Source organism: Trachypithecus francoisi, unplaced genomic scaffold (assembly GCF_009764315.1).
Source record: "Trachypithecus francoisi isolate TF-2019V2 unplaced genomic scaffold, Tfra_2.0 Lachesis_group4, whole genome shotgun sequence".
Classification (NCBI taxonomy): domain Eukaryota; kingdom Metazoa; phylum Chordata; class Mammalia; order Primates; family Cercopithecidae; genus Trachypithecus; species Trachypithecus francoisi.
This window is the reverse complement of record NW_022681469.1, coordinates 31,068,956-31,095,278: the sequence shown is the minus strand read 5'-3', so window position 1 is coordinate 31,095,278 and position 26,323 is coordinate 31,068,956. Positions and strand designations below refer to the sequence as shown.

At 40.8% G+C, this 26,323-nt stretch overlaps 1 protein-coding gene across 1 annotated transcript in view; it reads left to right on the top strand.

Moving 5' to 3' along the window:
• SND1 (staphylococcal nuclease and tudor domain containing 1) overlaps nucleotides 1–26,323 on the top strand; it is a 452,156-nt gene that overhangs the window by 155,106 nt on the left and 270,727 nt on the right. Inside the window, exon 11 of the mRNA XM_033195134.1 lies at nucleotides 11,303–11,392. Within this exon, the coding sequence (XP_033051025.1) occupies nucleotides 11,303–11,392 (90 nt within the window). The remainder of the gene's footprint in view (nucleotides 1–11,302; nucleotides 11,393–26,323) is intronic.

The window sequence follows — 26,323 nt, the reverse complement described above, 5'->3', positions numbered from 1 at the left end:
TGTACTAATTAGCCTGTTTCTGATTTTTTTACAGTTTTGAAATAATTTTGCTTGGTTTTCACCACAAAGTCATAAGTAAGTCCAGATAAGTTTTATTTTGCTGAGTCTTTTTTTTTTTTTTTTTTTTCTTTTTTTTGCTATGGAGTCTCACTCTGTCACCCAGGCTGGAGTGCATTGGCATGATCTCAGCTCACCCCAACCTCCACCTCCTGGGTTCAAGTGATTCTCCTATCTCAGCCTCCCATGTAGCTGGGATTACACATGCATGCCACCATGCTGGGCTAGTTTGTATTTTTAGAGACAGGGTTTCACCGTGTTGGTCAGGCTGGTCTTGAACTCCTGACCTCAGGTGATCCACCCACCTCAGCCTCCCAATAGGTGCTGGGATTACAGGCATGAGCCACCGTGCCCGGGCTGTTTTGCTGATTCTTAAGAGGAAACCGAGGCAAGCTACCAAGTAGGAGGCCAGTGGTTGGGCCATAATCACTGTCAAGAGCCCAATAGATCAGCATCAAGCTGCTACTCTTAGTCATTCGGTTGCCATGAAATATTCAGGGAATGTTTGATTTCAAGGTGGAGGGCAGCTCTTTTCCTCATTGCCTTCCGGAGAACTGAACTCAACCCTTGTTCTCTTGAAGAATTTGATGCCCTTTCTGCCTCATTATCCCAGGCTTACTGGCTGAATCCTCACTGTTCCTCTAGGAAAAGTAGCACAGACTTCATTCCCTCTTGGAGCAGAGTTTTACTTTCAGAGCACTTCGAGGGTGGGAAATGTTTGTGTCCAGTTACATGTTGAAAGCCATGCCTGCACAGGGAAAGGAAGATGAGGCAGGACCCCAGCATCTTTTTTGTTTTCAATTTTCTTCAGTGGGTGTAGGAGCCACTTTGCGGCTGGTGGCCCACCTTCTTGTGAGCCTTCATGTCCTTTCACATTTAGGTTTGTGAGGGGCGATGCTGTTCTTTTATTTCACCCCCCCCCCCCCGTAGTAGTGTTTGTAGCTAAGTGAAGGCACCACATATGGTTTGCTACTTGGATAATTGTTTGGGAGCCCCTGGAGCCTGTAAGCTATTTGAAGTCCTGACAGGGTCTTGGGGGAACAAAGACTTCATGCTTGGCTCCTGTTATTTCCTCCCTATCCTTCTCTCTGTCCTCTTTCCTCTCTCATCCTTACTGTGTCTGAGCAGTAAATAGCAAGTGCTTCTGAAATACTCTTAGTTGGCTAATGTCATTGAGTAGAAGAACACTCTTTAGAGGCCGAGTTTTTTTCTTACGTGATGGTCTTGAAAATGGTACCTTAATTTCAGGATGTGCGGGTTCCTGTGGATATAATCATATACTGTGCGCTGGAGATAACAGGTCAGTCTCTTTAAGGACATGAGGCTGCCTAAATTTGCTTTACTTCTTCCCACTTTTGGTCCTGTGAAACGCTTCTTCTACTGGCAAGTTGCCAGGAGAGATCTGTAACCAGGACTGTTTCTTGGAATTGCCACTGCCTCTTCTTTTCTGCTACCACCGTGGTGTGGCTAGTGTGGGTCCAGACCCCTGGGTAGCTTTGTGGACTTCGGCAGGAAAGGAGACAAGACGTGCCTACTCTTGCCATTCCTGTCATGGCCAGGTTGGTTGGATTCTCAGATCCCACACCCAGGCTTCCAGTAGCTGGAACTAAAGAATATTTGGAAATTTTGTTTCGTCACTGTTACTACAATGTTTCTTGGTGTCTTATTTGTATAAAAGTTGGAGGGGTTTTGAATTCTCCCATTGTTATTAACCTGCTTACTTTTTCTTTTATTTTTATTGGACTCTTTTAGCATTAGTCAAGTTCCCCAGGGTGGCCGCTTACTTTTTCTTTTATTTTTATTGGACTATTTTAGCATTAGTCAAGTTCCCCAGGGTGGCGTTCTGCCTTTAATAAAACTCTAACCTTCTCTTTGTTTTATTGCCTTTGATTTAAAAGTCATGGGGCCAAGTGCCTAAAATATAGACATTTTTGTGGCCCAGAGACCTCCTTGCTATTATTTAAAATTTCATGTGGCCAGATGCAGTGGCTCATGCCTATAATCCTAGCTCTTTGAAAGGCTGAGGCGGGAGGATGACTTGAACCCAGGAATTTGATATCAGCCCTGGTAACACAGCAAGACCCTGTCTCTACAAAAATTTAAAATAATTAGCTGGGTGTGGTGGTGCATACCTATAGTCCCAGCTACTTGGGAGGCTGAGGTGGAAGGATCACGTGAGCCTGGAACGTCAAGGTTGCAATGAGCCCTTGTCACGCCATTGCACCAGGAGCAACAACATAGCGAGACTGTGTTAAAGAACAAAAATTAAAAAGCACGTTTGTGGGAATCACACCAGAACTACTGAATCAGATTATCTGGTGTGGGCTTGATAGTCTGCAGAGTTATAAGCTCCCATGAGATTCTTAGGCACACTGAAACCTGACAACCACCGACAAGTGGTGATTGTCTTTTGGCAGTCAGAAACCAAGAGCTGTAGTGCCTGGCTCACAAGCCATGAGCCTCTGGGGTACCTGGGATCAAAATCCGAGCTTTGCCATTACTAGTTATGTGACATCAGGCAAATTACTTAAACTGTAAGCCTTAATTGCCTTCTGGTAGAAGGGGGATCATGATCTTTACCAGGTAGGGCTGCTGTTAGCATTAAGCCTATTTGATAGGGATATCTATAACTATTATTATTCTTTAAGTTCTGATGCTTTTCACATGTGCTAATAGAGCCTTAAAGATGGGATCAGCAGAATCAAATAGGGTTGTCAGAAAGATTGAGAAATTGGAGGGTCCTACACAAGCAATGAAACACTTAAGGGAGGTAGTTATCTTCATAATCACCTCCTTGTAACCTCACACCTGTACACTCACGTAGATTCCAGTTTTTTTAAAAGTTTGATTTCAGTTTCTATTGTTTTCTATTTCGTCTTTGCTTCCTGGAAGATGCGTTGCTGTGAATTTGACACTTGCTCAGATCATGTCTCTGTTATAGACTGTATTTACTTTTAACAAGTATTTTGAGTGGAGAGAATGAAATAGAGCTGGTTGGAAATAAAGCTGCTTTTTCTTTGAAACAACACTTGAGGTGTTTGGATCTATGAGGCTTCTGTGTATGGTCCTTTAGGAATAGTTAGGTACCTTAGGAAGATAAAAGATACCTTCCATTCGGCCAAGGTGGTTACAATTTTAAACCTTCCTCCTCCTGCTAGCTTGTAGCTTTCTAGTTATCAGACCTGCCTTTTATAGAAATGTGCTACTCTATGTGTTAAGGACCATAAAACAGTGGCTATCCCTGTGTGTTCTGTCTCCTGGATGCCAAGGGAATTGAAAGGTCCTTAATTGTAAATATGCCCAGGGCATGTGGTAATGCTCCTATTTTAAGTTATAATTGAAATGGAAATTGCAGCCTTTGTTTATTAAAATAGCATGTGTGGCAGGGCAACTGGGACTGGTCCATTATTTACTGTTTGAAATCTTATCCATTTTAATCTGATCATGTCTGTAGTTCTTATTTTAATTCAACAGTCAGTTTTAAGATCGTCATGGAGTATAATTCCTCTTGGGCACATTAATTCATATATTATAGTTGAGTCTCCTTTTAAAAATAAAAATCAAACTTGATTTTGACCCTGTCTATAGAACGTTTGTAGTTAAATTATTTCCACTGCCTCATAGAAGGATATATCTGTGGAAGAGTATCCTTTTTTTTTGAGGAAATAAATGGAATTTAGTGCATTTCTTATGAGGAAAAGAATAGCCAGTTATTCTGCTGAAGAGAGGAATAAAAGCATGAAATATTGGGAGAAATGGGAAGGGGTGATCAAAGAAGCTTTGGAGATTTTCTCTCCCTCAACACTTTTGTCTTAAAAAAGAAATCTAAGTTTATAGAATAACATAACAAACATCTGGGTTCCTTTTTCAGCCTTGCTATTCTTCCCTGTGTGCTTCAGAGCCTTGTATTTTTCCTTTTTACTGTTGTGTATTACAGACACAGTTGAAAGTCCCTGTGTACTTGTCCTCAACCCCATTTTTTCCCCTTCTGCTTTTCTCTTTCTCTCCCCACCCGTTCCACATCAGTAACCATTGTGCATTTTTATTCTTTTGCTGCTTACATAGCTCTATGAATAATATACTATTGTTTGTATCTGTTTTTAGTCTCCTTTTATATGGGATTTTACTATATCAGTCTACAACTTGCTTTTCCAGCTCAATTTTGTTTTTTTTTAATCTGTCCATTTGTTGTGTTGCTCTAAATCAGCCAAACTACTGTGTATTCCATTGCTTGACTATACTATATCCAGTGTTAATATGGATGTTGTTACACTTGTCTGGCACATATGAGAATTTTCTGGGGCATATACCTACCTGTAAGTAGCATTTCGTAGTTAGAGGTATGTGTGTTACCACCTTTAACCAAACAGTGCCACATAGCACCATATCAAAGTATTTAAACTTTTTATAGTCCCATCAGTGGTTAAGGGGCATTCCTATTTCCCCACATTCTTTAAAATATTTGCCAATATGATAGAGGTACTGTATCTCAATTTACATTTTTCTGACAATTATCAAGTTATACTTTTTTGCATACTTAATATGTACTTGGAATTCTTTAGTGAAATACCTGTTTATATCTTTTGCCAATTCATCTATGGGTTTATTTCTCTTTTTCTTATTGTTAGTTATTTACTGAGTAAATCAAAGTAATCAGAAGAGAACCCCCACCAGCTCTGAGCACCACATCTGTCCACCCACCTACTGGAATCTGCATCCATCCATACACCTGCAGATGAACTACTGGTGCTCTGTGGAAAGCCATTCTGTCCATGGCATGGACATTGCTTTAGCAGTTCTCTTCTCTCTCTTCTTTGCTCACCACTAGACCATTGCCTGTTATTTCTCCAATCTGAAATCAAAAACAAAATCCTTATCTTCGCTCTGCCGCTTCCCTGCCAGGGAAGACGCATGCCACCATAGTCTCTTCGTACTCCTTCATGACACAGCTTTTGAAAGGACTGTATATACAGTTGACCCTTGAATAGTGTGGGGTTTAGGAGTGGCAGCCTCCACATGGTCAAAAATTCGTATATAGAACTTTTTTTTTTTGAGAGGGAGTCTCCCTCTGTCGCCCAGGCTGGAGTGCAGTGGGCGCTATCTCAGCTCACTGCAGGCTCCGCCTCCCGGGTTCACACCATTCTCCTGCCTCAGCCTCCTGAGTAGCTGGGACTACAGGCACCCACCACCACGCCCAGCTAATTTTGTATTTTTAGTAGAGACAGGGTTTCACCATGTTAGCCAGGATGGTCTCGATCTCCTGACCTCGTGATCTACCTGCATTGGCCTCCCAAAGTTCTGGACAGGTATGAGCCACCGCGCCCAGCCCTAGAACTTTTTATTCCCCCCAGAATTCAGCTATTAATTGCCTACTGTTGACCAGAACAGGAGAGGTTGGTCTTGCTGTCACAGGAATGGCAGGGGCAGGAGTAAATCCACATATAAGTGGACCTGCACAGTTTAAACCCATGTCATTCAAGGATCAACTGTTCTTGCTGTCCTCAGGTTTTTTTCTTACCATTCTCTTGTGCACCCATTTGTAGTTTCAACCAGGCTTGTACCCCTAGTGCTCTACCAAAACTATCCTCATCAAACTACCAATGACCCACACTTAGCTAGATCCAAAGTGCAAATCTTACTTCCCATTTTGCTTGCCTTAGTTTGTGGCATTTGACACAGTTGATGATTCCTTCTTGTCCATTCGTTTTCATTTCTTGGATTCCAGAACACAGCATTCTGGTATTTTCCTCCCGCCCTGCTTACTGGTTGCTCATTCTCAGTCTCCTGTTGCATATTCATGACCTTTTAATGTTAGAAGATACTACCTATATGCCAACAACTCCCAAACGTGTTTTGCTGGTTCAGACCAAACTCCGTGTTTGTATACCCAACTGCCCATTCAACATCTCCACTCAGGTATCTAATAGCTGAAGCTTAGCACGTCTCCTGGTCTTACCCTTCTCCCTTCATCTATTCTACTGGTGATCCTCCCCATTTTATTTCATGACCCCAGCCATCTTTCCATTTGCTCAGATAAAAAAGGAGTCATTCTTGATTCCTCCTTTTCTTTCATTCCTAACGTTCCATCTGTCTTCTTTCAGAATGTTTCCAGTTCTGACCACTTCTTGCCTTCCTCACTGCTGCTGCCTTGATGTAATCTCCCATGATTTCCTGCCCAGATTACTATCATAATCTCCTAATTTGTCTCCTCTGCTCCATCCTTTTCTTGTCACAGTGTCTGTTCTCAACACAAAAGGCAAAATAATTCTTTCAAATGTGAAGTCAGCTCTGTGTCTTCATCTCCTGCTGCCTCCCCCTCCTGCATTCTGCTCTAGCTGCAGTGGTAGTGCCTTTATTGCTAACATGCATTGGCTCTTATCTTTGCCTTTCTTTGGATGACTGGGCATCCCATACCTCTTTGAGTTTTTGATAAAATGTAATCTTAGTGAGGCCTGCCCTGATCTCATTACAGCTGTGGCCCTGCACCCCTGTTCTCTCTCCTGCTCTCCATGTTCTTTCTTCCATTTCACTTATCCCCACTGTCAGTGCTTTCTTTGACTTTTCACTTCATTCATTATGTCTTTTCGGTACAGAACTTTTAAAATTTTAATGAAGCCACACATTTCAACCTTTTTTTAAATATATAATTTGTGACTTAAATTTTTTTTGTTTTTTACACTTTAAAAAATGAGATCAAATATACATAAAAAATTTACCATCTTCACCATTTTGAGTGTATATCAGTGGTAATAAATTTATATTCTTTTTTCTGCCTTCATTTCTCCCTCATTTATAAAAATCCTGCAGCATCCCAAGGTCATTTAGTTTTGTGGGTACAATGTTTAAGAACGGGCTAGGTAAAATTAGGCTTGAATGGGGGTTGTGAATAAGGACTTGATTCAACTTCTCTTTTGTTCCCTCCTAATGGACATTGACCAGACTCCCAATTTTGGCAACCAGCCAAAAATACCTTCCTGAAAAAATGGTAGCTATATCTTCAGATGCTGAGATGTGGGTATTGGGCCTCCTTCCCGAACTGGTAAGAGGTACAGATGACTGACGTTACCTCTTCCATCTCTAATGTGAGTCATTGCAGGGCCTACATGCAATGTCATTTCTCGGGATGAACAGTGATTACAGCACCTATTGGTTTGTATATTATCCGCCCACGAGTTTATAAAGCAAGCATTTTTTCCTATTTTTATTTTTTAAAAAATATTTCCATGTAAATTAGAATCTAAACTAGACAGTTCTTTTTAAGCATGTAAGATTCAGCTAAAGTCCTGTTTTCTGAGAATACATTCCATACCTCAGTTGCCTCTTGGAGATTTCAAAGGCTTTTATATACCTGGTAATTTGCAGGAATTGCTTTTATTTTGTGGTTTCTCAGGGACTTCTAATATCTCTCTTGTAAGATGTCTGCAGATGTCAATAACTACTAGCTCTGAGGGGTTAGAGTAACAAGATCATTCTGTGGTATCTTGTTTTCTGCTTGTGCTATTAGTTCTTTCTAGCTTCATGAGAGATATATAATCAGACTCTGAAGGTGCCGTGTTTCTTATTGGGGTGTTTGTTGATACACTCTTTATTTTCCTTCATTCTTTTGAGGGTATTTTATCCTGTGGAGTGTCTTAAAAGCAAGATTCTTATTTAGACAGCCATTTTCAAACATTTAGTTGTACCTCATCCCATAATCTTCATTTGAAGGCCCATTGGAACAGTGTTTCTTACCTTTTATTCCTAGTTTTGGAATTACAGCCAACTGACATTCCCATCTATCTCTATGCTGTTTCAGAATATGTAGGGAGACAGGTGTAGTGGCACATGCCTGTAGTCCTAGCCCCTCAGGAGGCTGAGGTGGGAGGACTGCCTGAAGCCAGAAGCTCAAGACTAGCCTGAGGAACATAGTAAGACCCTATATCTTTAAAATATATATATATATATATATATATATATATAGAGAGAGAGAGAGAGAGAGAGAGAGACAGAGAGACAGAGACAGAGAGAGAGAGAGGGTAAGGTGCAGGATTTTGGGTTCTGAGGCAAATCATAAGGCTATGTAAGGTCAGTGTTGTTATTTTGTTCAATTCATTTTTGAAAGTGTTCACTTTAGTAATCATGTAGCTACCCGCAGAAAATAGAATGTCCACTGTTGCTTGGTGAATATGAATACACTGACACTTCTTTATTCCTGAGGGCTGATTCTGATAACCATTGATTTTGTCTTTATTAAAAATCCTGTTTATTACTGGCAACTGGTATCTTCTGTCTGGCAAACATTCTTAGGTATGATTGAGTGCCATCACCAACTCTGCTTTACGGCTTGTATGTTATACTTGGCTCCTTAAGAGATCTCTAATTTGTAATCTATTTTTATAAAATATCCATAATCCTGTACATGTGTCCCTTGTGTTAACCAGCATTCCTCTAACCCAGGCAATTTCTACCCATCCCATTTTCTTTATTTTCTATAAGAAAACCTCAATGTTATTTTGTTCCTCTAAAGATTCTCGTGTTCATGGTCATTTTCTTCCCATTAGACAGTGGTCATGACACACCTGGGCCTTGATCAGAGCTCAGCCACCCCAGAGGCTTCTGTTTGGAGTATGTTGACTTCCACATATGATCTGGGAGAAGGAGCTACCTTAACTTTTTAGAAGAGCACTGGAATGATGATAATTATGCCCTCTGCCCCCACTTTTTTTTTTTAACAGGAAGTAGAAAACAGTTGGATAGTGAATATGAAACTCAAATTTCCTTGACACTGAAAGTGTTATCTACATTCTCATAAGAGATTTTCTTGGTCATAGTCAATGAATTGAAATGTTGGTATTATGTGCTGGAGGCATAGAGGCTCAGTTTGTATCTAGGAGGAAACATCTATTTCATAGATCCCCTTAACCATAATATCGACCTTAGGATGATTTTTAAATGGGGCATTAAAATAATGAAGGCTCTTTACTTAAGAGTAGTGGCTACTTAGGAAAAAACGTAGTATTTTCTTTGAGTACAGTTTGGACTACACAGAGGTGTCTTGTTTTGTCAGGTGCATAATAGATGGCAAAGGTTCGGCCAGGTTGGATAAGCATAGAGGATGTGGAATCAGTGGTGTACATCTAGGGTAGGGGTTGGTCCTTGATTTTCTCCTTTCTTTCTATACTTTTTGCAAATATTTTCCTGGAGATTCTCAACTCTGCAAAGCAATCCTGTTCTCCTAGCATACTTTGTATGTATGCCTGGGTTAGGGGAATGCTGGTTAACACAAGGGACACATGTACAGGATTATGGATATTTTATAAAAATAGATTACAAATAGAGATCTCTTAAGGAGCCAAGTATAACATAAGACGTGAAGCAGAATTGGTGATGGCAGTCAATCATACCTAAGAATCCTTGCCAGACAGAAGATACCAGGTGCCACATTTGATCTTTGTGTATCAGTCTGTGTGTTTCTTTGGAGCTACTTAAGTCTAACTGTAATTATTGAGTATGTACTAATGAGGGAGGTACTGTACTTGGTTCTGGGGAGTTACAGAAAAACAAAGGATGGGTCTTTTTTGTCTTGGAACTTACAGGCTTCTGGAAGGGAAACATTAAAGTGAAATATACCAACTGGTGTAGTCAAGATCTCTTATACAAAGACAAAAGTCTCTTGACTTATGCATGTCATCATGACTCCACATTGGATTCCTACTCCTTTATCCTCCCTTTCTACACCATTTTCAGTTCCCATTAATTCATTTCTTCAAGTGGTTCTCATTATCTCTCGGGCTCCTGTCCTTTCCTACTTCTGTTACCTTCATCTAGATAGACCCTCTTATATCATCTAAAAATGACATTGCTTAGAATAGCCACCTCTTTTAGGAAGAATCTGGGGCCCATGAGATAATGAAGTAAGTGTGTATGTGTTGACATACTGTTCCTTTCTGCCTCTCCTCTTTTGGTTTTTCTGTTTTTTCCAACTTTAATTTTCCTCCTATTTTTTTACTATCCTGCAAACTCATATTAAATCTGACCTTGTCAATGAAACATTTCCTGATTACTTCTTTCCACTTCCCTGAACTCTTTTTTTTTTTTTTTGAGACGAAGTCTTGCTCTGTTGCCGGGGCTGGAGTGCAGTGGCCGGATCTCAGCTCACTGCAAGCTCCGCCTTCCGGGTTCACGCCATTCTCCTGCCTCAGCCTCCTGAGTAGCTTGGACTACAGGCGCCCGCCACCTCGCCCGGCTAGTTTTTTGTATTTTTTAGTAGAGACGGGGTTTCACTGTGTTAGCCAGGATGGTCTCGATCTCCTGACCTCGTGATCCGCCCGTCTCGGCCTCCCAAAGTGCTGGGATTACAGGCTTGAGCCACCGCGCCCGGCCTTCCCTGAACTCTTATAGCATTTAGTCCCTAGTCTATATCACATGTATTAGCATAGCACTTAATCAAAACCGTTGGCCAGGTGTGATGGCTCATGCCTGTAATCCCAGCACTTTGGGTGGGAGGCCAAGGCAGGCGGGTCACTTGAGGTCAGGAGTTTGAGACCAGCCTGGCCAATATGGTGAAATCTCATCTCTACTAAAAATACAAAAATTAGCTGGGCGTGGTGGCACATGTCTGTAATCCCCAGTACTCTGGAGGCTAAGGCACAAGAATTACTTGAACCCAGGAGGCGGAGGTTGCAGTGAGCCAAGATCATGCCCTTGCTCTCCAGCCTGTCAACAAAGCGAGACTCTGTCTTAAAAAAGAAGAAGAAGAAAAAAACTGCTTTGTGTTGCTATTTCATATCTGTAGGATTTCTTCTATTCCTATTTTAAGTTTCATAATTTTTGAGTCCAGGATTATACATGTATTTATAGAATGCTTTGTATGGAACTAACAGTTGGTAGGTGCTCAATAAAGATTTTTTGAGTAATAGAATTGGATTTAAAATATCTATAAATATTTGAAGTGTCCTAATACTTATTGAGCTTCTGTAATACAGTTTATGCTAGTATGTCTCTTTTAAAGAACACTTGTTTCCAGTTTGGGTGATTACAAACACGTTATTTTCTTATTTGTGAGCCTGTTGTGTGAAAAAGGTAGCCCTATTCTCAATAAAGCATTTCAACCAAATACTTTTTAATCATTTATTATATGTCTTAACATTTAATATTTGCGATAGTAAGAGGTAACCAATTTCAGACACATTCCTATATCTTGTGCTGTTGGACGTGTTCATTTGATTTTGTTCATTCCTGATGTCATGTTTTATTTTCCTTTTAGGATAAGAACAAGAAACTGCGTCCCCTGTATGACATTCCTTACATGTTTGAGGCCCGGGAATTTCTTCGAAAAAAGCTTATTGGGAAGAAGGTAAGAAATTGATGACAGAAGTATATTTGCAAGTGGTTGGGCTTAAGCTAATCTTTTGGAGGCAATTGTTGTAAGCCGGGCCCTTTACCAGCAGATGACACTCCTCCATCAAGTCAAGTGGAATTACTTTGATATGAAGAGAGGCATGTTTATGTGTCAGAAATGGTACCCAATGGGAGAGGTTTAAAATTGGGGCCCTGACCACAGTTTGATTGCCAGTAGTCTCATAGCAGGGTCCAGGCTCAATTCCAGTTTTAATAATTGCATATTGCCCTGAGCTCCATTCAGTTGGCTCTCTTGTTCTCTCCAGCCACCTTCATTAAATGTTCAGGGCTATGGGATTTACTAGCGAGGGAAGCTTGCTTTTTCATGCTTCCGCTACTTCTGAGGAATAGGCTGGCTATAAGGGGAAGGGGGATGACCTGGACTATGAGCACCCCTATTGTAATGCACTGTGGCATCAATGCTCCCTCTATTCTTCTGACTGGCAGAGTTTTCTGTCCCCTGTAAGAGTTTTTTTTTCAGGAAGGGGTATATGGCTTCCTGATAGTTCATGTGCAGATTTTTGTGTAGCTTGATGACTTTTTTTTTTTTTTTTTTTTGGGAGACAAGATCTTACTCCGTTGCCTAGTCTGGAGTGCAGTGGTGTGATCTCAGCTCACTGCAACCTCTGCTCCCTGAGTTCAAGCATTTCTACCACCTCAGCCTCCTGAGTAGCTGGGACTACAGGTGTGCACCACCACGCCTGGCTAATTTTTGTATTTTTTGGTAGAGATGGAGTTTCACCATGTTGGCCAGGCTGATCTCGAACTCCTGACCTAAGGTGATCCATCTGCCTCAGCCTTCCAAAGTGCTGGGATTACAGGCATGAGCCATCATGCCCGGCCACATGTTGACTTTGTATTTCTAATGTAACAATTCGGAGGCCATAGATTTCATTTCTTTGTGTTCTTTGTTAGAGCGTAATATTCTGTGACTGGCCACAGAATTTGCATTCTGGGAATCTGATAGTGAGCCTTTGAGCATCCCCTCATTTTTCCTCATGTCCCAACCCTAAGAGTCCTGGGTAGATTCTTATGTCCTGGATCAACAAAGAACATGAATGGGATGGTTCCTATGATAGTAATTGAAAGAATGCTATTCAAGGAGGTACCGTGATTCATCTTTTCCTCACTTAGTTTCAGTTTGGATTTAGTTTCCTCACTTAGTTTCAGTTTGGAGAAATATATTTTGGGTCAGTTTTTATTGTAACTTCAGAAAGGCAAAACCATTTTTTTTTAAATCAGGCCATAACACACTAAAGCCACATTAGCTTTCCTTAACTGAACCACTGATACTGTGATAGGTTTTGTTTTTGTTTTTGTTTTCTTGAGATGGAGTCTCGCTCTGTTGCCCAGGCTGGAGTGCCGTGGCGCAATCTCAGCTCACCACAACCTCTGCCTCCCGAATTCAAGGAATTCTCCTGCCTCAGCCTTGCAAGTAGCTGGGACTACAGGCGCGTGCCACCATGGCTGGCTAATTTTTGTAGTTTTAGTAGAGATGGGGTTTCCCTATGTTGGCCGGGCTGGTCTTGAACTCCTAACCTCGTGATCCACCCACCTTGGCCTCCCAAAGTGCTGGGATTACAGGCATGGGCCACCGTACCTGGCCTTGTGACAGGTTTAATAAGGCTCTGACTTTTGTACTAATACCAAAATGTTGTATCTTAATTATAAATACAGCCATTTTTATTGTATATCATAGTCACTAGGATGATAATTATAGTAAGAGACTTTGAAGTTGGACATAAGGTAAAATTGCTAATTTTGAGGAAGAGAAACCAAACTGGATTCTTGAAATGAGTATTAAATCTACTCAGGTTTCTTCAGAGAATAGGCTCATTTGTCATTGTACAAAACTTGACAGCATGCTGTATTCATTCGTGAAGTGGAGTGCGAATGATGGCTTTAAGCTTCTTTCAATTTCTAGATCTCCTGTTTTCTGATCAAATGTCTAACATCTCTATTCCACCAAGCTGATATCATTTCACTCATTTACTGGCTCATAAACAATTGCTTATAGATAGCCAAGGAATTTCTTCACAAGTTTGGGTTTCTATTGAAATTTATCTGAAATCACATTGAAAGGAGTGGCAGCACATATCTGATTTGTGTGCAGCCAGTTGTGTGGCATGTATTATGGCATTCACCTGGTTTCTTTGAATATTGCCCTAACCCTGATTCTGTTTCATCCCTGGGACCATAGATCATAGCTTATTGCAGTAGCTGCTGAATGGTCTCGGAAGGTTAGACCCAGGCTCTGCTCTCAAGGACTGTATGTCAGGCCATTGTAAAGTGTTCTGTCACAGGATAAAAGGACTGACCTCCAGTGTCAGATATGGAGTCAACTCTTAATCAATTAGGTTCCCTCTTGGTGAGAGAAGCCTCCTTTATTGGTTCCTGTGCAGCAGAGTTGATTGTATTCTATTTGTGCTGAGCTCAATTTTTGTTCCCCAGAGTGACATTGTATAAATGATGAATATTGTATCCCTGAGTAGTGAGTAGGATGCAACTCAGTTCTGCTGGGCTGGAACATTCCTGATGCAAACTGCTTTTCCTCACTCACCACCTGAAACCACTTGCCTGTCTTCTGGGCCTATCACTTGCCACAGTGAACACCCATGTGCTCTGGCCTCTGGGAGCAGGCAGGGCAGTTGCTGCCTCAGGGGAGTGGCTAGCACATCATTGCACATTTCTGCCAATTCCCTTCAGACCTCTGCAGCTGTTCAGCATGGCACGTGGTGATTAAGAGGCACCACGAGGGAGCATGTGTGTCTATGTGCCTGTGTGCATGAAAGCTGATTAGGGCAGCCTGTCACAGCTTAAGAAAGCTAGTGGAGGTAAAATCATCTTCTCTGCCTAGACTATTATTTGACCTTCTCAGGGAGTCGATAATATGACAATTTTGAGGAGTTGCTAGAATGCAGAGAAATAAGATTGAAGGTAAACTGCTAAGGTGTTTTGTTGGCTTTGATGACCTCCTTCCTAGTTTTTGGAAATGGATTCACTTCCTAGATTTAATTCTGGATTAATGCCTTTAATTAAATTACCCATACTTCTCTTGGAGGCTTTGTTTTGTAATTTGTGAACTGGGGCCATTACTTGCCTTCCTTCTCTCATGAAGTTGAGTTATGAGAATCTAGGATGATAGTAGCATTTCATGTTTGTCCAGATGCCAGTAAAGTGTATGGTTTGATTTTGCTTAATACTGTTTTTATATAGAATCTATCATAGCACTACTTTTTCAGTTATGATATATTCCTGGTTCTGAGATTATGGGAAGTGCATCAATGTGCAGCTAATCTGACATCATGAGGAGTGTTTTTCCCTTTCTTTGTTGGTTCTGCTGACTTTATTGCCTTTTCAACCCATTGCATGAACTTCAGTGTTATTTAATTAGATACGCATGAGGGCTTTCGCTTTCAGAAGATGAGTATGTGCTGGTGCTAAAGGCTGTGTGTGTGTGTGTTTCTAATTGAGAGAGTGGTAGAAGAATACATATGTATCCTTGAAGCACTTTGGAAACTCCCTCAGTTGCCATACTGCCTAGTAGAACTCCCTTCCCATCTCCTGTTTACCATCTGCCCTCTTTCACTAAAATCTTGACTAAGGAATATTCACAGCAAAGAGTTTTGTGTTAATTTATTCACGGGCTCAGCATGAAATGGAATTTGTAATAACTTTAACATGTTTTCTGGTTCTCCAGAATGATTTTCTCACTGTGTGAATAAGATGGTGAGACTGGTGTCCTTAGGCTGTGGTCCTCTTCTGATAACAGGGGCAATCTTTTTCTGTGTTTATAATTTTTTTTTTCCTTAATGCTTAGAGATCAGTTTGCATTGCCCTAGTCATTTTGCTTTCAGGAGAATAAGGTAGTAACTGAGATCTTCATTGGGATTTCCCTCCAGTTATCTTGTAAAATATCTAAAGTTGAGACTCAATATGGTTTATCCATGTGATACAGTTTTTTTAAATGACATATGAGTCATTTCTATAGCTCCTGTCCCTTAATTGCAGAATTTCTATCACCATGCGAATCATTGTATTTAAACTTGGAATTTGTTTGGACAACTGGAGTTTCAAAAATGATGGAAAAGATGGAATTGCAAGAAGCCAGCGTGCATTGAAGCTTCAGTGCTGACAGTAGACGCTCATTGTAAACTGTCCTATTACCAGAGACTATCCTGAAGATATATGCCTATTCCTTTAATGTCTCTTTTACTATTTATTTTGAATGAGCAAATATTGGGGATGAGCCTCATTTGTAAACTAGCAGTGGTCTTTGTGTGGTTTTCATGCCATTGAAATTTGTTATATGAACTAACCCAGCTCATTTTAGGCACTTAAAATTGGGCATTTTTCTTGATCAGTGCAGACATTTGGGAAGTTATGGGGCTATAAATCATTTAGTGAGTTATTTCAAATCCAGATTGCCTTAGATTGTTCTCTTTTCAAAATCTGTCTGTCTTGAGGTATGTACTTTTAGATGTACATGATCTTCATGTGTACCAGATTGGAAATGATCTCCATGTGTACCAGACTTAAAAATCCAGAATTTCCAAGACTAATCTCTTGATCTTCTGTCAGACAACTGGCTCTCCTCCAGTGTTATGGGAGTTACCCCGTTATCTATTGCTGTCAGACGTCTTTGACACCCTCTTATTCCAGTCCCTCACCCAGTTCTGCTGGATATATATCTGAATGATGCCTCCTTTCCAGTGCACTGCTCCTACCTTGCTTATATCTCGTCTAGCCTGGACTCCTATGTGACCTTCCTACTGGTTTTGCCACAAGAATCAGGGTGTTAGACTGCCTCCTCATATCAGTAATCCAAAATCAATCTGGAAATGGTTAATATATGTAATGATATTATCTCTATTCTGGGTAAATGTGCTTCTGTGAGCTAGGTTGGCAACCCAACTACTGTTTATAGCCTTGTTTCTATGGAATAAAATAAAATATTCTAAATGTCTAAGCAGAGTTTTGGAGATGTGGCTCATTTGTAATTTGGTGGCTACCATTTTATGATTTTCATGCCATTGAAATTTCTTCTGTGAAGTAGACAGACTTTTTTTGGTAAAGCATTTGATAGAATGCCGATTATATCTTCATGGGTTAGGACTGCTGTTTATTGGGTTCCCTCTTCGTAGTAAGCACTGAACTCTAAGAGCTTTGTTTTCACTCTTAATTTTCGCCTCCACCCTGCAAGATCTACATGCTGTTCTAGTCTTTACAGGTAAAGAAACTGGAGCCCACAGAAAAGACTTTACTCAGATGCCAATGCTTTTAGTTGCTATGCTGAATTAAAGACTTTTGGAAATGTTTATTTCTCTGTTGTGTATACCGACTCAGATGTAGACAGGGTCGTGGTATTTTTGGAATAATGTCTGTTCTTGTATATAATACATACTTTACATGCTGCAAGAAAGTAGATTCTTCAGGTAGTCTGTAGCTATCAGGAGGTGGTCATGGCACTATATATCAGCCTGCAGAGTGCCTTTAGCCCTCTAGACGTTATCTCATTAGTCTTTGAGATGTCCCTGTGAAATTGTGTTTCATCAAGTCGTTCTTCAGAGAAAAGCAGTGTCAGATTACATGTTCTTTGCCTAGGATATACAGCAATGTGAAGTCCTCGATAACATTGCTAAGCCAATTTTGAAACTTGATTTCTCTTTCTCTTCGTTCCCTTGGCATAAGTGCAACTTCTGGGAGCATCAGGGAGAAAGGAAGGACAGGTGTTGCTTTATCTTGGCACAGGGTCACGGAGAAGTTGAGGGGCACTGTAGGTGCTTGTTCCACCATAGGAGAATAGATCTCCGAAGGTACCGGGAGTAACATTCCTTAGCAGGAGCAGTTTTTCAGTCTGCTAGTGAGAGCTCTTCAAGGGCACAGATCTTTCCTGAGGAGGGTTCCACCCTTCTCCCTGGCTATTTATCAAGGTTGTCCTTTTCCTTAAAAACACTTGTATGTTCTGTCTGTTGCAGTGTGTTACCTAATCAGCTGTGTTAGTACAAAAAGCTGGTAGTCTGGGGATTCTTGTTCCTAATTACCTCCATTTAAGTTTGGATTTTATAAACATTTCTTTTGTCATCTCCACATTTTTCACCTCATATTAATTTGATTCATTCATGCTATGGAAAGTCCTTTACATTAATGATCAAAGCAGGCCCTAAGGTTGTGAATGCATTGTGATTTAAATTGACAGGTTTATACAAGGTTGCTTGTCCTTGCCTCCTCAGTGCCAGCTGTTCAATGTGGCTGTAAATTTTTTGAACAAATGACTGAAGATATTTGCCAAATTGAAAGCTATTTTGAATGACTTGTAATTTCCGACCATGCATTTTTCTAGGAAGAGTTCTCCCACTTGGAAGTGGTAGTAATGTGTCAACATGCATTGGAGACCATGTTCATTTTAGATGCCCTTTACCCTGTGGGTTTTGGGAAGGATCCTAATCTTTTACCCCTTGATTTTTTGGCTCTCTTGTCTAGAGAAGGTTGATTAACAGAAATGACCGGAGTTGCCTGTTTCTGGAAGCTCAACAAGGTAGCTTTCTTCCTGCTGCCACCTAAATGGTCTTTTCAATAATGAGTGTTTGGTTGTCTTTTGTTGTTGTTGTTTTTCCTGCAGATTCTGAAAAGTACCCCTGTGCTTTGAGGACCATCAGGGTGTTGAGCTGAGCACACAGTTCTTTAGTGAAGTGTGTTATTTGTTGTTGTTGTTGTTTCTTGTGACAGAGTTTTGCTCTTATAGCCCAGGCTGGAGTGCAAGCAATGGCAGGATCTTGGCTCACTGCAACTTCCACCTCCCAGGTTCAAGCGATTCACCTGCCTTAGCCTACCAAGTAGCTGGGATTATAGGCGCCTGCTACCACACCTGGCTAATTTTTTGTATTTTTAGTAGAGATGGGGTTTCACCACGTTGGCCAGGCAGGTCTCGAACTCCTGACCTCAGGTGATCCACCTGCCTTGGCCTCCCAAAGTGCTGGGATTACAGGCGTGAGCCACCGCGCTCAGCCTTGAAGTGTGTTATTTGTATGATGTATATTGTAATATCCTCTTCGAAAAGCATCTCTAAGTTAAATGAAGAAACTAGAGTTTTCACCTGCATTCCTGGATATTTATTATGTATGCTCACCTGAGGGAAATGATTTATTAGCTACCAGAATCCTCGAGATTCTCATATCTCTGGGTAATACTCTTGTGTTAATTTGCTTATTATTAAAGACTTTCTTACTTGGACTCCCAAGTTGCTCATAGTTTTCTGGTGAATGTTCCTATATTTATAACATGATTTGTGGTCGGCTTGTCTTAAGCCACCCACTCCTGATCTTTTCAGCTAGGTTTCTGAAATGTCGTCCTTGGGGCTGGAACTTTCCATGCTTACTCTCTGCAAACCAAGATTTTATTTTAGGGGAGATTTGTGCTGAATCAGCTCAGCTGTGTTTGGGGGTAGGGAGAGGACAGGCTTTTTTTCCCACTTTAAAAATAACCCTTATGTGCCAAAAAACCCTATAAAATGTGCTGAATTGCAAATCTTCCAACTTCCTATACCTCCTGGTTTACAGAGAATAGATTCTTCTGAGCTTGGGCTTGATGATACTGTGCAGAATATCTTATGCTGTAGACAAGTGTAAAGTGAGGCTGGATGCAGATGTGCTCATTTGGAAAGGAAACCTGACTATTGCTGTCTTTTTTCAGTATTTTTTTCTCCAGCATACGAGCAGTTTTGTCCACTTATAAGGATCTGTGTAGGGATCCTAGATATAAATTTTCTAATGAGAAATAAGTTTGCTTGTGTATCTGCAAAAGAACCCATATCATTCAGAAAGAGTCCAATTGGAAAGCACCAGCATTCCAGGGGTTCTATGTATGTGGCATCTCTTTTTGTTACGCTGTGTAAAGTTGGGCTAATTGTTTAGTTTGCTTGAATATTTCTTTCCCAAGGGTATGAACAATTTGTTTATGTGTGAGAAGGTAGGATGCACAAGTATCTGTTAGTTCTAAGGTTGAAATTTGTCGCCTTTTTATAGTTGGGTGGTAGAAGTGATATTTTAAAGGCTACGTCTTCATAATTGAGGTCATGTAGTTGTAAGTTAAAAAATGAGCCCCTTGTTTTAATGTATTTAAAATCTGAGTGATACTTTCTGCTCTTATGTGAAAGAAATTATTTTTATTGATACCTAGAATTGCCTTTTTTTACTTTTACCTGAGCAGTTACCTTCTTCTGGCAAAGCTTTAGGTATCCCTAAAGTGTAACAGTTCTATCCCATGAGTATTGCTAGCTTGGACAGTCCTTCCTGATGTTTTCATGATGATATGTGTAGTGGGTTGCACAGCATCTCCCCAGAATACCCATCCATCTCGAACCTTAGAATGTGACCTTATTTGGAAATAAGGTCTTTGCAGGTGTAATTAATTAAGTTAAAATGAAGTGTTACTGGATTATGATGGACCCTAAATTCAATGACCGGTCTCCTAATAAGAAGAGGATCTACAGCCAGACGTGGTGGACTGCACCTGTAGTCCCAGCTACTCAGAAGGCTGAGATGGAAGGATTGCTTGAGCCTAGGAGTTGGAGGCCTCAGTGAACCATGATCATGCCACTGCACTCTAGTCTGCGCAATAGAGTGAGACCCCAACTCTAGAAGAAGACGGAAAAGGAGGAGGGGGGATGGAGAGAATGGGGGTGAGGAGGAGGACTAGTATTGGGCACAGAGAGAAAGAGACCATGTTTGACAGTGGAGATAGAAATTGGAGTGGTTTTAGCTACAAGCCAGGAAATGCTGCCAGTTGCCAGGGTGCACCAGCTAGGAAGAGGCAAGGAAGGATACCTCCCTGGGGCCTTTAGAGGTATAATGACCCTGCCTACAGCTTGATTTTCAACTTGGAGCTTTCGGAACTTTGAGGGGGTAGTTTGCGGTACTTTGTTATGGCAGCCCTGGGAAAGCAATTTAGCTTCTTATATCTGGTCACCTGACTCTTGGCCGAACCTCTTGTTTCTGGGTTTCTACTTCAGTAGTTAGTTTCTTTGCCAAGTAATCTGTGAGACAGGGTTTGATAATGTCAGCATTCTTTTGTCTCCGATTTCCTGCCTATTTTGTCTTGCTTCCTTTATTTATGTTTATTCTTTCTGTCAATACTCCTCCTGGGTGGTAATGCCTTCCCTCCTGCAGACCAGCTGACAGTTGGTGTGGAGGAATTGATACACCCAAGCAAATTTCCAGTGTTGTCCATAGGCTTACCTCCAAACCATTGTCCTGTTTTCTTTCCTTGAAGCATGAACACTATGTACACTTAAGAAGGCTGCCCTGTCTCATGGCCATCCTAGTCACAGGACCTCCATCACTTCTACTTAGTAATTAGCAGCATTTTGAAATATGATACACCCTGGGAGAAATCATTCCTGGCAGTAGCTCTTGATGAGCCGTGCTCATCCCATTCAAGGTTGATGAATAGAACATTAGGAATAATTAGCACAAGACTGTCTTCTGGAACACTGTCTCTTTTACACAGAGCATTATGTGGCACTGTGCAGGAATTTTCTTCAGTAACTATAGGAATCCCAGGTTTTCTCCTTAATCTGGCCTTTTTGGATAAGGTATTTTTTTCTGCAGCTTTGCCTTCTCACCTCTTCTGGCTTCAACAAGTGGGCTGGGCTGAACAGCAAGTAGTCTCTGAAAACTAAGGTCAATAGTTGGTGTGTTTATTTTCTTTGGGACTCAGTCCCTGAAGCAGCTTTGGTCATGTGTAAACACTTGCTATGTTAAGAAGGCCTTAATATGTTAATGAGTAGCCTAGTAATACCAATTCATTTCTCAAATTCTTTTTTTTTTTTTTTTTTGTGACAGTGTCTCACTGTGTCGCCCAGGCTGGAGTGCAGTGACGTGATCTTGGCTCACTGCAACCTCCGCCTCCTGGGTTCAAGCGATTCTCATGCCCCAGCCTTCTGAGTAGTTGGACTATGGGCATGTACCACCAAGCCCAGCTAATTTTTGTATTTTTAGTAGAGATAGGGTTTCATCATGTTGGCCAAGCTGATCTTGAACTCCCGATCTCAGGTGATCTGTCTGCTTTGGCCTCCCAAAGTGGTGGGATTACAGGCATGAGCCACTCCGCCTAGCCAATTCATTTCTGTTATTCATTCAGGAAATATTTTTTGGACAACTACTCTGTGTCAAGCTTTGTTCTAGATACTGGCGATAGAGCCTATTTTTATAGTACTAATATTTTAGAAAAGACACATAGTTGTTGGGTACCTTTGTAGAGGTGCAGTAAAGATGAATAAAATACCATCTCTGTTGCAAGTTGCTTACACTCTAACTAGAGTAAGGTGACATCCGTCATATGAGAAGTTGAATAAAAATAGATTTGAATAACTGGTAAGATAACAGAAATGTATCACTTGGTGGTATTTGATAAATATTAATGCGAAGTGTACTGATTGTGGTTATCTTTCACAGATAGGAGAGTTCTCACTTGCTGGGTGACCTTATGTATTTAATGGCCCCAGCTTCCAGTCATAATCCTGACTCTTAGGAATATTTCCCCTCCTAATTTCTTTCTCTGCTTGTAGATTTCTGCTTCCAGCTGCTGACTATTGGATACCCAACTGCGGAGTCCAGTGGGTAATTGACATCTGTCATGTCCAAAACATAGTTCAGAGTTTCCATATGATTTTTTTCTCCCGCCCACAAACTGCCTTGGCTTTGCTATTGATCTTTCTAAATGTCATCTCCCATCCATTTTGCCAGACGTTAAAACCAGTAGTCACCCAGCCCCTAACCCGATCTTTTCCATAACCAAATTCATCATTACCCCTCTTTTTCTTGGTTTTTTTTGTTTGTTTGTTTGTTTGTTTTTTGGTGAATCTCTTAGTCTGTGTCTTCCTTATCTCTCATTTTAATTATTGGAATTTCACCTTAACTACTTGCCCTGTTTCTTCTGTCTATGCCATCTTGCAGATTACTGTCACAATTGCTTTCAAAATGCGTAGGTCTGACCATGTCATCAACTCTGCTGATACCCATTTGCCTGCAGAAAACAATCTGACTCCCTAAATGATTATATAATAAAAAGCAAAGGAAAAGCAGCTGTATATAAAATATTGTAACTTCAAGTGAGCATCTTGCTTCCATTTCCAGTCTGACTTCCGGCATTGCTGTCCACATAATATGTCACAAAGAACTTCTCACCTTTCCATGGGGACATGCCAAGCCATTTCACAACTTCTTTCCTTCATACATTTTTTTTTTTTTTTTGGTCAGGAATCTTACCTGTGTTCTGTATTCCTGGCTCCCCATGTAAAGTCTGATGTTCTTTGTCCTCTGATAATGTTTTTGTGACCCTTTCTGTTGTAGTAGTTCCCAGGTCTGACCTATCTCCCCACCCCTATAGGACAAAGAGCCTGTCTTGTCTTTTCATCAGCTCACAGTTCCTAAGATTGTGCTCAACATTGAGAATGAGATCGAGGTCCTCAATAGATCTTTACAGAAGGGGGTGGGATTTGTCCTGTGCTTTGTCATATGGAAGATTTGGATGTGGAGAAGGGATGGAGAAGGCCTGTCATGTAGCTCTGAGCTGGGGAAATGGTTTCCATGTCACCTGCTTTTTAAATTTCTTCATGCTATTATATAATAATATTGACTTGGAGCCCTAATTCAGGGAGACTTTAGGTATAAATACTGTCTGATTGAAATACAAACCAAGACCTTAAAAATAGGTGGATAAATATGTTTTCTTATGTTTTGCTATGTACGAATTGAAATTGTTGGATATTGCTCCATCTGATTGGCAGCATGCTTGTTGCCTAGTGTGAAGTCTTCATGAGGGAAGCTGAGCAGTCACTCCTTAATACTGTAGGTCTGATTTGGGGCTTTTCTGTGTCTTTTTCATTATTGAAAATGTGCATCATTTGTATCTTGTTCTCCTTAAAAATCACAGAAGGATTTACTCAACTAATAGGCAGTAAACTAATATTTTTTGGCTTGAATTCTCTATTATTATTTTAAAGTTCTAAGTAACATAAGGTTGATGGACCTTGACTGAACCCTGCTGTTCCATCTCCCCCTCAGCCCCTGGCTTGGGATTCTTAATGTTCCTATTCCCCAGTAATAGTGCAAATGAGTTGGAAGTCAGTACGTCGGTACCTTGCTCCACTCTGCTGTGTCTGCATTGTATGATGTACCTTTTTGCCTGGCAGGTTGCTGCTGAGCCCAGCTCCTCAGAGCCTGTCCTAGTAGAGTTTGATGCACAGGGTGGGCAGTGAACCAGCAGAGTTTCCTCCCCCAGGCTCGGTTTCCACTACCTCCAAACCTTTAACCCCCATTTATTTTAAAAAGATACCAAAAGAAAAGCAAGGAAAGGAAAAGTAAAGAATGGAAGAAAGAAAAGAAGAAAGTCACAGAGGTGACCTAGTCTTTGATTAGAAGTTTAGGTGACCGTGTTTTGGTGAGATGGTGTCATGTGCAGCTAGAGAGCTGGGGAGGCTTTTTTAGCTTTCTGATTGAGTCTCTCAACATTTGAGTGAGAAAATCGTAATTTGATGGTCTCTGCATTCATGACACCTCCATTTCTTCATTTATAAAACGGACATCATGTTTGACACCTATAATTCCTAGGGTTTGTAATAGTATAGGGAGAGAATGTAAGCAGTCACATTAGGAGTAAATTTGAGCAGGACAGAATGGAAGGAACTGTTTCATTTCTTCAGGGTGGAACTATAGAAGCTAGCACCTCAAATGCAGACCTGCAGCCTTGTCCAAAATTTGTCAGGCTACATAGAAATGAAGAGATGAGACATTTCTGTGACCTCAGAGTCAGGAAGATATGCCGTTAAAGATTGTGTGTCATCATATTCTTACACTTGGGATGAATTCATTTCTTTCACTGTTCCTCATTTTCTTAATTTGGAAAATCCAAAGGTTACCTTTTTTCTACTCTCTAAAAAGATGATCTTACTAAAGTATCCAGAAAGACTCAATTTGTTTTCCTGGTATTTCTAATCAGATTCTGACTTAACAACGTTTACTTTTAAATATGTAGTTTCCCTAGTATTGACTCTGAGGAGGGCCACCATAAAGAGGCAGGTGGCCCCACCTTGTAGGATGGGCTGGAGGTAGAAAAATTCAGGAACCTGGAGTCCTGGCCTGAAGTGCATCTAGTCTTTGGTCACCTCACACCCATTTTATGTTGGCCCTTAGTTAACCCCTCTCTAAAAACAGAAGGAACCAACAGACCAGCTCTGAAAATCAGTTCGTAAAGCCCAGTTTGAAGATTTGTTGTCCTGTTTTGCATTGATTGGACTACTTTTAGGGTTCCAAAAGTTTAATCTTTTTGTCATCAAAGATTGTTTTATTTTAAATATCAGTTAATTTGATGAATACTGACGTGATGGCTATGTGTCACACACAAACCCCTGAGTCCTGTGGCCACTGGGTGATTCTTTGAACTTACTGTGAACACTGATTGTTAAAGGCCTGTCTGCTGAGAATGCTATAATATAAATCTCTACTATTTCTGTGCAGTGACTTTAATTTCATCACCCATTATGCCCACCTTCTCCCAACCCCCACAAGCTAGGAGATTGAATTCATTCTTTCTCCACCTCTGCTCATGCTACCAGGTTAGGGTCAAAGCAGATCTTTTTATCTGAAATGTTTAAGTGGTTAGGTTGGGGTTACAATTTGGTTAGTTATTGGGGAAAGGAATTGTTTCCTCCTTTTCTAGGATGTGTGGTTCCTACTTGTTTTCTCTCATTTGAGGGCTGGTGGTGGTTTCCTTCTGTCATTTGTCAGTTCACTACATTTTGAAATAATGGCTTTAGGAATCCAATGCCATCAGAATGATTGACTTCTTGACATTAGCCAGGTGCTTTTTCACATTTTTCCGTAGTTTCTCCTATTGCCAGTGGTGGAGTTTGCTTGCTGCCAGCAGTCTGGAAGCAAAGCAGCGTGTAGTTTGAACTCCACAGCATGGGAGAGTTTTTGAAGATCAAAGACAAAGATGAGTCATGTTGCTGTTCTTCCGTATTTCTGCTTTGGTGTAGTTAATCACAGCTTTCCAAGGGGCAAATGGTAATAAGATCACTGAGTCTAGATAGATTTATGATGTCTCTCTCACCATTCGGAGACTGAAAGTAGAATTGATAGTCTTTTTTACGTTACAGACACAAACTTCCCCTTCCTTTCTTTCTCTCTAGCCTCATTTTCTTTCTTCCCTCTCTATCCTTCCTTTTCCCCCCTTTCCCTCTGCCTTCCATTTTCCATCCTCCTCGTCAAAGTTTCTTAGGCCTCCAAGATGAAATTGTCAAAATGCTAAGCTTGTAGTAGCAATCACTTTCCAATGTATATGGTCCATCTGCCTTTATGTCTGACTTGGCTGTTGTAGTGGATCCCTGGGACCTTTCTGGCCTTAACAAGAAAAAAGTGATTTGCTAAATGCCATTTTTTGTTTCTGTTCTTCCTTTCAGCAGCATGAAGCTTGGTTCAATACCAGAGTTGACAGAGCATTAGCTTTTCTCTGAACCAGGTCCGTTTAAATTTTTGCTTGATGGCTCCAGTTTATACTTGGCTTTGGATCCTCCCAAATGAACATTCAGAATGTTCTCGGCAAGATGATATTATGTAGTACATTTAGAACTCTCTGCCTTCTTTAACGTCGTTTTTCATTGTTTTTGGAAAAAAGAAAACATGGACAAGGAAAACGTTGCGCCAGTCTTTCCTTTTAGTCCAAGTTTCCCTTCCTGAGGAATTCTAGTTGATGGGCCAGTATATGTGTGTCCTTGCTGGGTGCTCTAATGATGCAGTAGCCTGATGCTGCCCCAGGCACAAGTAGCATGCGGGGTGCTTGGACATTGTTTCAGCTAGCAAAAGAATACCTGTTTGGATAACACTGA